The sequence below is a fragment of the Nothobranchius furzeri genome, chromosome 5 (genome assembly GCF_043380555.1).
Source record: "Nothobranchius furzeri strain GRZ-AD chromosome 5, NfurGRZ-RIMD1, whole genome shotgun sequence".
Lineage (NCBI taxonomy): Eukaryota > Metazoa > Chordata > Actinopteri > Cyprinodontiformes > Nothobranchiidae > Nothobranchius > Nothobranchius furzeri.
Genome location: NC_091745.1, coordinates 6608969 through 6621497, shown reverse-complemented (window position 1 = coordinate 6621497; position 12529 = coordinate 6608969). Strand labels below are relative to the sequence as shown.

At 42.8% G+C, this 12529-nt stretch overlaps 1 protein-coding gene across 1 annotated transcript in view; it reads left to right on the top strand.

Annotated features, from left to right (window-relative positions):
• Positions 1 to 12529, top strand: part of plcl5 (phospholipase C like 5) — a 109122-nt gene that overhangs the window by 84405 nt on the left and 12188 nt on the right. The window contains exons 3-4 of the mRNA XM_015948648.3: positions 1759 to 1962; positions 6372 to 6447. Coding sequence (XP_015804134.1) covers positions 1759 to 1962; positions 6372 to 6447 — 280 coding nt within the window. The remainder of the gene's footprint in view (positions 1 to 1758; positions 1963 to 6371; positions 6448 to 12529) is intronic.

Sequence of the window (12529 nt, the reverse complement as noted above, 5' to 3'; positions counted from 1 at the left end):
ATCTGGAGACAGCGTGGCTTTTATTTCACAATCATTATCAAATAATACTTATGCATGTGGTCACATACACGCAGGAATTTATTCAAGGCGCTGTAATAACTCCATACCCTGCTGAGACACCGGCAACCAGAACGCGCGCGCACGTACGCACACTCACGCACACTCACGCACATACACACACACACACACGCACGCACGCACGCACGCACACACACACACACACACGCACACACACACACGGTGGATTTAATCCAGAGCCTCAGCGTGTTGTTTTATCCTGTAGCTGTGTCCAGGACGTATAAAGTGTGTGTGAGGTTCTGAATACTGATGCTCTTTTTCCTAGCCACACTCTTTGTCTATAAGAAGGCCGTGCCTCATAGTAACAGCACATCCTCAAAGGTATGAGGGGTTTTTCTTTTAGCCTGAAGGTCTAGCCCAGGGATATAACAGCTTCTCACCCAGAACATTACTGAGTAATGAACTGAACCCCTAATACCTCTCTAGCCTGTACTCTGTAATACTGGATATACAATTATTTCTTGGATCTTCTTCTGTTGTCCTTCATGCAAATTATCTGTGTTTCTAACAGGGTCTTAGTTCACGTCATCATCCCCAGGCTGCATTTCTGGATTATGTTTATGTTTATATTTATTCATTTAGCAGACGCTTTTATCCTAAGCGACTTACAATATATAGCCTACAGGGCGTGTTGTGATCTGTGGGGGAAACCGGAGTACCCGGAGGAAACCCACACATGCATGGGGAGAACACGCAACTCCACGCAGAAAGGCCGCAGTCAAGTTTCGAACCTGCAACCTTCGTGCTGCGAGGCAACAGTGCTAACCACTGCTACCCTATGTTTGCTTTAGCTCTTTCTTTGCTTTTTACTCCGTACCCAAGCTCCAGCGTGGTTACCAGTTTCTCATGCTGACAGTTGCATATTGATAAGGGCGGCTAAGATTTAAAACCAAGACAAGCTGCATTTGTGGACTGAAAATTACCCTGGCAAAGGATTTGTGATGAGTGAAACAGGGAGCTGGGCTTCGAGCACACTTGAGATGAAGCAAAATTTAGCAGAGCAAACTGCAACTGGACAGATATAGTGTACATACACACAAAGATCTACATTAGATAGATGGCTTGTGTGGTATTGATAGTGTTTCACCAGTTAAATGAATTACATTTTCAGATTTAATAAATCCAAATCAGCATTCCTTTTTTAATATCTGAGGGGATTGTAGAGCTACTTATCATGACTCATGCAATATAGCTTTAAAATGAAAGACACCTGCAGGGAGACATTTGGGGTTAAGTTTAGCTCAAAGACATGATGTGCAAATGTTAGCAGACCTGTGCAGCTAACTGAGCCTCAGCTGTCCCTGGTTATGAATACGATCTATGGGTAGGAACTGAATTTAACTCAGACATGTCGATGCTGAGATTTAATTATCCAGAAGGAGAAATCTACAAGTTTATGACGTTTTCATTTTTAATGCTTTCTGCATCTATGGATGGAGAAAGAAACGAGGAGATGAATCAGTGGGAGCAGAAGTTTTGCCTTTTAGTCAACAGATGAATAAACTGATTCTGGATGAGGCATAATTCTACATTCACAAGAAAAAAACATCCAACTGGAAAGTCACAGTTTCATCATAACTATGACTCATATTTCATAACATGATCCCAATTTGAACATGTGTCTTTGATAGACACACCAGAACTTACTGTAGCTTCCTGTTTTGTGTGTTTTCTTCCCAGAATGCCATGGTGTCCTTCAAGGAGCTCTGCGGCCTGACTCCTGCAGCCAACATGAAGCAGTGTATTCTGACCGTTTCCACCTGGCTGATGAACAGTGAGCGATCTCTGAGGGTAACGGTGGATCTGAGTGAGACCTACCCCACTATGGAGGCCCAGGGACCAGTCCCAGAGCTCTTGCGCAAAGTGCTGAATGCCTATGACATGGTAAACCGTCAGCACACACACGGGAAGGAGGGTAGTGAACGTCTCAGAACTGAGTTCAGACAGACGTCTCAGTAATGCAGCTGGATGTAAGGGGATAGCTGGAAATACATCTGTTCTGGGGTATCAGACTCATTACTTAAATCTAAATAGTTTTATTATTTGAATTTTAATTAACAGAATTTATTAAATATCTAGTATTATATGTTCAATCGTCTTTGCTTGTTGATCTTGTTTTTCTTCCAACTTGGTTCATTCTCAACGTTTTGTTAATGTTAACAAAAATATATATTTTTTAATAATGTTGAATAAATAAATATTGAATAATGTTCAAATATTATAATTTATTATTTAATAATTATGTATTATATTTATTATTTAACATTGAGAACATCAGATGTCACACTGATATTCTACAGAACGGGTCTGGTGTTGGCAGCCATGAAGTCAGCTTAACCTAATAAGCTTCACATGCACGTACACACACACACACACACACACTATATATATATATAGATACAGGATATAGATAGATATAGATTAAGGTAGAGTTGCTAATGCTAACAGTTAGCTTCTACTAGTCGAAGCCTCTGCGGTTTCCTGGACGCTAAACCGACAGCAGCCCTCCCCGTCACGAGCCAAGATGGATGAGAAATTTGTTATCCGCATTTGACCCATCCCCTGGGGGAGCGGTGAGCTGCAGACACAGCCGCGCTCGGGAAATGTTTGGTGGTTTAACCCCCCCAATCCAACCCCGTAATGCTGAGTGTCAAGCAGGGAGGCATTGGGTCCCATTTTTTCAAAGTCTTTGGTATGACCCGACCAGGAATCGAACCCCTGATCTCCCAGTCTCAGGGCGGACACTCTACCACTAGGCCACTGAGAAAGGTAAAGTTAAAGTCCCATTAGTTGAAACTACATGTCAACCTGATTCCATAACCACTACACCACCACATCTAAGTGACAGTGGGACGTAGATCTGTCAGGATTTATAAATCCTAGTTTCACCGTCTGTTTTCTATCAGAAGCTGATGCAGGAGATGGGTGTAGGAGACTATTTTCATGTTTGGCCAGCATGAAAAACTCCGTGACAAATTATAATAAGAAAAAATTTTTTTTCGGTGAACCGCACCTTTAATTAGGCAAACCGAACCTTCTTGGTGCTTTAGATTTACAGCTCGCTATTCTAAGAAAAGAACAATCACAATACTTTATTCTTTTCATAAAATATTTTTTGCCATCTTTGTTGTTAAGCAAGTTTTAAAAAATCCCAATAGTTTTCTGCATTTCTAAAATAAAAAGCTCCACAAGTTCTTTTAACTTTTTGGCCCATGTGGCAAAAGGTTTAAACACGTCAGGTCAGGTTTACATTGGGTGGGTGGGGGGGGTGGGGGGGGACCCAAATCTAGACTAAACTAACTTGTGTTGGCCTCAACTCCTGCCTTATGTTACTGTCTATGGTTCTGATGATAAATGTGCTTCTTGTAAATCTACTAGTATCAGTCCCACTGAGTGGTTGTAATGTTCTCTCATTACTGTGACTTATAGTGTTTAGAAGGATGACTGCAGTGAGAGCAGCACATCTCCACTAGCATCTGAACTCATTAGCTCTGTACACACTGATCAGGTTTAATCTGTTTTACACCCTGTGTCTATCTGCTGCTTGGACTGTGCACGCAGCAGTGCACAGACTGTTGCACAGGCCAGACAGCTTCACTTCAGCTTGTATTTTAATGTAAACACACCCAGTGTTTTTTTCACACTGCATGGTGCACCATATGTCACCGCGTAGGACTGCTTCGTGTTTTAAATGAGTGATGTGTGCACAGATGCTGCCCAAACCCTGCAGCTTTCTTTTAATTCTCACTTTAGCTTCTCCAGCTTGTGACTTTAACTTTATTGCATTAAAAAGTTCAACAATAATGCAAATAAGTAAAAATTGTTATCACACAGCGTCAGCTTGGTTATGCGATTTAACTGAAGCTTTGCTTTCAGTAAACACTTGAGATAAACCTGGTTTAGATACACATCTGTTGATGTGAAACACCCATGTTTTATTTAGCTCCACTGAGCTGCCAAAGCAGATCCTTTTCCTTTTTCTTATATAAATCCCAAACTGTTAAACACATGATGAGCACTCACCGAGCTGGACAAATATTACAACGCTCCTTGACATGACCCGAACCACCAGCAGTAATTGACCCATCAATCTGTCAAAATGCAGCTACTCATTGCATAAATACACATGTTCCTCGCCATCTGGCCTTCTCATGTAGAAAACGGCATAGTTGTCACTATTTGACACTTGGACACGTCAGAAACGAGTTATCTACAGGTTTTCCACTCCAGAGCTCATCGTTTGGAGAGGTCTTGTGTGAGTTGGTGTCACGAGGCAGTTGTTAGGGCGCAGCTTCGATGCTGCTCATGTCAACTCTGCATATTTCTACGGTGCTGGCTTTATAATGTTTTTCGGGATCAGGACTGACAAACAGGCCTATATGCCAGTTTATCTTAGTTTATTTTAACAACACCACATAAAGCACAAAAAAAGCAATGACATTTTCTTCTGTATACTTACATTATTTTCCATTTTTTTAATTTGTCACGTAAAATAGAAAGTGTATCTTTTTCAGAGTGAAATTTAAGGATATAATATAATATATTATACTTATTTAATAGGAATTATATGGTCTAGCATGATGCTTTGTATTCGATACTGGGGCAGAGCAGCAGAGTGTATGCTTCCTGCTGTCACACTCACTGTTGAAGAACAGAGGGCTGAGTGTGTGTGTGTGTGTGTGTGTGTACATGCATGTGAAGCTTATTAGGTTAAGCTGACTTCATCGCTGCCAACACCAGACCCGTTCTGTAGGATATCAGTGTGAAGTCTGTGTTCTCAGTATCGTGCGTGTGGGTTATTGCCAACAAACATTATGACCCCTTGCAAAACAAAACATCAGATGGCAAATTGTTGACTTTGGATCTTAAGTAGAAGAACCACCTCTCACAGGAAGAGCGGGGCTGGAGGAAAGAAGTTTGCATGAACACGCTCATGCACGCAGGGTGACAGTCGACTTTCTGTCTCCCACAGGAGACTGAAACTTAATTATCCTCCTCCTTTGTGCTGCAGCACTCATCCAACTGCTCCCGATCAGCTCTATTGGATGATGTGTGTGCAGCACACCAAACATTGTCCAGGTCTGAAGTCAAATGTCTGCCTCTGTTCACCTTCTAGTGGAATTAACATGGTTTGTTGCAACATCTGAGAGAATCTGTTCTCACAAAAAGCTAATTTGGTGAAGGTCCAATTACTCAGTAAGGAGAAACACATTTTAATGAGCTTAATTGTGTCTGGTACCTTTTTAAACAATGTGATGAGCTCTTAAGAATTACCATGGACAAGCCTATGGAGGAGAGGGGATGGAAAGCAATACCATTCCAATACTTCCTTGAAAAACTGATATTTTACTTCCCTTTACTAAACCGGTTTGCTTTAGTTAAATGAAACAGTTTATAGAGGAAACATTGTGAAACACCGTTATTCTGCCCACAGACTGGTTTTACACAAACAGACGTGTGTGTTGTCTAATAAAATGGAGAGATGCTTTATGAATTCTCTCTGGCTCGCTCACAAAAAACACAAATCCACAAATTAGCCTAAAGAAATCGTTTGATAATGATTTCATTTCCATTTGGCTGTGCAGTGGTTAGGGCTGTTGCCTTGCAGCAAGAAGGTCCTGGGTTCGCTTCCCAGCCTGGGATCTTTCTGCATGGAGTTTGCATGTTCTCCCTGTGCATGCGTGGGTTCTCTCCGGGTACTCCGGCTTCCTCCCACAGTCCAAAAACATGACTGTTAGGTTGATTGGTTTGTCTAAATTGTCCTTAGGTGTGTGTGCATGATTGTTTGTCCTGTGTGTCTCTGTGCTGCCCTGCGATGGACTGGCTATCTGTCCAGGGTGTACCCCGCCTGATTGCCCGTTGACCGCTGGAGATAGGCACCAGCCCCCCCACGACCCTACGTGGACAAAGCGGGTTCAGACAATGGATGGATGGATGGATGGACTTCCATTTGATACCAGTCCCATAGTTTATTGACATGTAGCTTTCCTAGAATTATGCACAGATTTCGGTTTTGCTGGGTAATACTGATTTAGGATTGTAGTGCCACTCTGACCTGCTGATACAAACTTTAGCTAAACTTTATGCACTTTAAAAAAAAATCTATATTTTAAAATAATTTGTATCAACATGTAAGCAGACGGTGTTTTCCGATCACCAGGGATTTGAGTGCATCTCTGTTTTTGTGCTGCCCTCCGTTTCATGGCTACACAACTGCTAGAAGCTTTCAGAGAAGTTGTTGTGTGACGTTGAGACACAATGCACATGAACGCAATGTCCCTTTTTTCTTCTAGATGATCCAAACCAGCAAAACCCTGATTGAGTCAGCTGATGTCGTCTACTCTAAGCTCACACAGGCACAACGCTCAGGTATGCAGCAGCATCTAAAACAATGTTGTTGTTTTTTTTTTCTTTTGCCAGAAGTCTTTCGTTTTAAGTACAATTCAAACTAAAATGAAAGGCTGCAGGATTTCTCTGTGAGACTGACTCACAATTCAAGGACATGTACCAGATATGAACCACATTTCCAAACTTATGGCTTATTTCTTTTTTCTGAAAATAAAAAACTGAAATTCACATAAAGGAACACAAACGTCCTCCAAAACACTTCCAGATCTCCTGTTTCAAGATCCAAACTGAGTCACTTGCACAAATTCAGTTCTGCAGCCTTTTTGTTAAAAGTTACACATCCTTGTGCCCGAAAGAAACGTTATGATGTACCCACTCCCACAACTCCATCAGCAGCAGCAGCACCATGCTGTCGATAGAACAGGCCGTCAGCAGTGAGTCAGAGCAGAATAGTTGTGGGCAGCGGGCAGGTGAAAACCATCAAACATCCAAACTGACAAAGGGTTGCAGGGGAAAGAGGACAGAGAGTGTAAACATCCTTTGAAAGGAGGAGAGAAATTAAAATGTTTGACGGAAAGTGCAAAAAGGGAGGAGGCATTAGAATAAAAAGACAGTAAAAGGCAAAATTAATCTATTTAATCAGTTTTGTGTGCTTTTATTTATTTTTAATGGGTGTAACAGATCCATCTGTCTTGGACAGATGATAAAATTGACTTAGATAAGATTGTTATTTGGGAAATGGCTTTGAATCAAGGACTTGTGCGTGATTTCCTCACCAGGCTTTTACACTCTGCACTAATTCTTCCCTATTTGCTTTGCTGCTCTGCCACGCAGCAGTGACTCGGCTGAAGAGCTCCTCACGTCCGAGTGCCGAGTTTGAATACTGACATCTTCATTCTGCAGGTTCTTGCCTCACATTCTACTGCAGACCAAAACAAATGTAAAATGTACAGATTCAGACTAATTATAGGCCTTAATATAGCTGCAGTAAACCTGGAAAACAGTATTTTATGCATCACCGTTGTTGTGTGTGATAGATAACTGGGGCTCAGTCGCTGGCATATAATATCCTGAAGCAAATAAGCCATTCTAAGCCTCCCCTGCCCAGCTTTACACCCTGGCGTCTCACACAGGGAGGCACATCCTTGACTCTCTGCAACAGAACAAGCTAACCTGATATCCGTGCTGTGTAATTACGCAGGGATGGAGTCTGAACGTTGGGCTTCAGTCACAGAGCTTTCTCCTGGCTCCAGGTTTCCAAACCCAGAGCTGGAAGCATGTTCAAAGGAGATGGCTTCAGAGTTGAGTAGAGTTGAAACCACACAGCCACAGCGGTTTCTGTGCCCCTCTTCATTCTGCTGCGGGCAGGTGAAAGACTGCATGTGCTGCAGTGAGATAATCACACAACAATGTTCATCTGAAATATCTGAAAAGATTTTAATCTATTTAAAAATTCAAACATTGAAGCTTTTCTCTGAGTTGCACAAACATAACCCCCACAGGCTAACTGGGGGGAAACAGAAGGGCCTAAATTTAGAGCTACTGATGTTTTTCATGTAAGTGAGAAGAATGATATGCTCAGACAAACTGGTAGCAGAGACAGCCCTAAGGCGCCTCAGCTGCATGCCAAACATAGCACTTACCCCATCGCCCACTCCCAGTCAGTACCCTGAGTACGAGTACAGATGACTCGAATAAAACTTTGGCCAGTCGCAAACGTTATGTCGATTTTAAATTAAAAATGTCTCCATAGATGCATCCATTGTCGTTTTCATAGCAATACATCAGGCATAAAGAAAAATAGAGTTGAGAAATATCTGCTTTTAACGAGGCATTATGTGGCATTGGGCCAGGCTGACAGAGATGCATAAGCCTTCAAAGGTTTATGAAAGCATAAAGAATGTGAAAGTATTCTAAATGCTACGCATCATGCCCCCTCCTAAAGAGATTCATAAACAAAAGAACCCATAACAACATCTAAAGCACAGAAGAAGACTTCACCAGGTTACGGTTTGGGTCTGACGTCGCCGCTTGTGCAGAGTCGGGTCGTGAGGGCAGCAGCCTAGGCAGGGAGGCCCAGACTTCCCTCTGCTCAGCCACTTGGGCCAGCTCCGCTGGGGGCATCTTAAGGTGTTCCCTGGCCAGCAGAGAGAATAGTCCCTCCAGCGTGTCCTGGGTCTCCCTTTGGGTCTCATCCCAGTTAGACGTGCCCAGAAAACCTCACCAGGACGGCGTCCAGGAGGCATCCTAATCAGATGCCCGAGCCACCTCAGCTAGCTCCTCTCGACGTGGAGGAGCAGCGGGTCTACTCCAAGCCCCTCCTGGATGACCGAGCTGCTCACCCTATCTCTACGGGAGAGCCCAGACACCCTGCAGAGAAAACTAATTTCAGCCGCTTGTATCCGCCACCTCATTCTTTCGGTCACTACCCAAAGCTCATGACCATAGGTGAGGGTAGGAACGTAGATCGACCGGTAAATCGAGAGCTTCGCCTTCTGGCTCAGCTCTCTCTTCACCACGACAGACCGGTACAACGTCCGCATCACTGCAAATGCAGCACCAATCCGCCTATCGATCTCACGCTCCAGCTTTCCCTGACTGGTGAACAAGACCCCGAGATCCTTAAACTCTTCCACTTGGCGGGACCACGTCCCTGACCCGGAGAAGGCATTCTACCCTTTTACGAATCAAGACCATGGCCTCAGATTTAGAGGGGCTGATTCTCCAGTGAATGCTTTCAAAATCTAGATTACCATTTAAAATGATTAATTTGATTTGAAAACACAGTTTTCTTTTGACTCAACACTTCAGATTAGCAGTAAATATCATTTTGTAATAATAAATGAATTTCTCATCGATATCACAGCTTCTGTCACCCCTCAGCTTGCCCTCTCCTTTCCTGACCGTGTGTCATCACGGCTATGAATAAAACTAGAAATCAATAACCTGTAATTAAATTTAGTTTCATTGGCACAAGTAGATTAACTGGCTGTGTTAAAGAAAAGCGGGAGAGACAAGAATCTTTTTCTTTTCATTTTACAGATGCCCTGAGACGAGTTTCACCAGTTTAACACCAAAGATATAATAAACGGAGCCCCTGAAGAAGTTTTTTAATTAAAGTTTAGACTAACGGTAACTGCATCGGATGAAATGCAAAACCAATTCCCCTTCCTCCCTTTACGCTTGCTGAATTTCCTGTTTTTGACATCTGCGTCTTCTTTAGCTCATGTTGTGTTTGATTACACTCATTTCTCAACCTCACTAGAGCAGAAAAACCTTGTGTTTAACCCTACTTTTCAGCATCTTTCTGATGGCTGGGAAGGATCTTGATATTAATGTAAATGTGCAGACGGGTGACATGAATGCAGAGATGATTGGCGAGGGATGTAAAAAAAGAGAGAGAGATGGTAGGCTTGCATAGAAGTGATGTTTTTTTTCCTGTGAAGCCAAAGGTATAATTTGGGTGTAACGGCTGTGTGAGAGCAGGAAAAGGTGCTATTAGAGGACTAGCTGTCGGTATCAGAGCGGCCTAGTGGGATGGGACAGGATGCCTGAGTTTGTCTGCGCCGTCAAAGCTTAATTTAAAGCCTGTGACTGGACCCAACACTTTTGCCCTTGGCATTGAAAGTGCTCTCTTCTCATCAGCTAAATGGTGTTGTGACAAAGCCACAATCCCAACAATGGCTGTGATCTGCTAAAGTCGTAGCTCTTCGTGTTTAAAACTGAGCAGCACACAGGAGCAGAAACTCCAGTTCCTGCTGCCTCACAGCGCCCCCTCCCTTCTGCTCGTGCTCAGTTTCTGCTCAGTCATTGTTGCAGCTAATCAGTTTAATTTGGGCGCTGAAGCTTATGTGTTGATGAGGATGGAGAGGTGCTAGATGATTCCCCGTGGGCCCTATTGGTGGCTCGCCATCGTACACTCGGATAATGGGCGACCAGGAAAACAGCTGGGATGTGTACTCCGGCACCTCCAGATGCTACCTTGGTGCTTTTGTGCATGCTGGTGTTTGTGTCTGCTCAAATATCCAATATCTGTGTGTGGCGAGCTCAAACTCACACTCCTTCATCATAGCTGCTAGTTTGCCAGGCTCAAGGAGGATTTACTTATGTGCGGATGGATTTATGCAGTTTTTCCTAAAGACATTTATTATTTTACAGCCAATGTGCATCGAACAATGTTTGTTATTTATATTACAATAAAGACATGAGGTCTTTCAAATTTCTGTCTTGGGATCGTTTATCAGAATAATGATGGAATGGCTCCACGAATCACATTTTAAAAGGCTGCCCTGAAGACCACGTCTAATGTCTGATGCAGTCAGGTTTAATCAATGCTGCTGTGTGTGCATGAATATCTTTCTCTTTGCAAAGACTCTTTTTCTGGCTAATAAATGAATCCAAGGATAAAGACATTTCCTTTGGCGTTGCACACTCATTGTATTGCCAGCTCATCCTCAGCCACTAAAGCCCATCCTCCGTTTGCAATGATGCCACTCCATGAACTCTCAAGTCTGTTTGAACTGATATAAATTAATCAAACACTGATCTGACTGCTATAAATTTCCCATTGTTCCCTCATTTTAGTCTGGTGTTGTCTTTGGTCCCTGTTTGGTTTCATTGTTTGCTGTATTTTTTTTCTCTACCTGAAGCCTGTCCCCTTTTTGCATGCTCATGTGTATTCATACCTCTAGAGGTGATGCTGTACCAGCCTTACTCTGCAGAGGCGGGGTTACAATTGCCCCTTTTGTCCTCCTATTCAAGACACCTGTTCCCTCTGTTTCTACCAGAGAAACAAAGTAGAAGTCCCAATCTCTTCAGTGTGTGCCATAAAGCCACTTTTTGTTTTTTAGCTTAAAATTCGCAGAGTTAGCGTGACAGCCGTTACTCTTTTAAGGAGATGGAGTTTGATAATTGCCAGATTAACAACAGGAAGAAGCTGTAATTCCAGCAGCCAGTTTCATCTTTTTCAGCTCCCTTCCTGCCATTTTCCTTTTGGCTCCACACCAGCAGCACCCCATTAACTCCAGCAGATTAAACTATCTGATCAGTCTTAATCCCTATTAATGTAAAATTCTGGCTCTAAAACCATTATTCCTTAGTAGCACTTGACCATCAGTGGCTAGAAGACTATAACAGAGTAGTCTGAGACTCTTTAAGGAGTGAAACTGTATGAGCACATCCACACACGTGTGAACAAGTGAAGCCAAACCATCCAGTTTACAGGGATCACTTCCATTTCGCAGCTGCAATCTGGTCTGGACTGGAATGTTGTATCAAAGGAGGGTGCAGCTTGACCTGGCATCAGTATGTGTTCCTATATTACAAATGTGATGCACCTGGGGAAGATGCAGCACTGCGTTTTTTCTTCTTCCACCATAATCTTCATCCACATTATTCCCCACCATGGACGTAATTTTGGGGGGGGGGGGGGGGACAGGGGGGACATGTCCCCCCCACATTTTCCAAAGTCAAGTTTTGACCCCTGCACTTTTTACCATCCAAAACAATATTACACTATATTAAATTAACACTGGATGAGCTCTAGGACCAAGCGGAAAACAACCATTTGTGTTGAAGTCTGTTTCCCATTAGAGCATACCGTAAAGATACCCCTCCCCCCTCCTCCCTCCCCCGTGTCCCCCCCACTTCTAAAGTGAAAATTACGTCAATGTTCCCCACTGCACCACAAGGTAGCAAAAGTGTGTGTTATTGCAAATCAAAATGTGGAGAAAGATCATTCCTAATTGGGCTAAAGTTTCTCTGAAAACATGTATTTTTTAAATGGAATTTATAAGTTCTTCTCAGACATTATCTATTAAACCCAGTTCGAAAGCAGAAAGGCAACATGATCAGAATGTTGAAGACGGACGAAGAAAATAACTTTTGTTTCTGTGGAGCTCTGTATAAGCTGTGTCGTAATGTCTTAATCGTTCCTTGTCTCAGGTCCAAATGGAGGCAGAGAAAACAGGAGAGTTTAAAAATCTCTGAGAAGTGTTTTTGTTTTTCTCACCATAATATACACAGCCTGGCCAAAAAAAAAGTCACCACCTGGATTTAACTAAGCAAAAATGTACAAACCTCCTATTGGATAATTACTGCATGG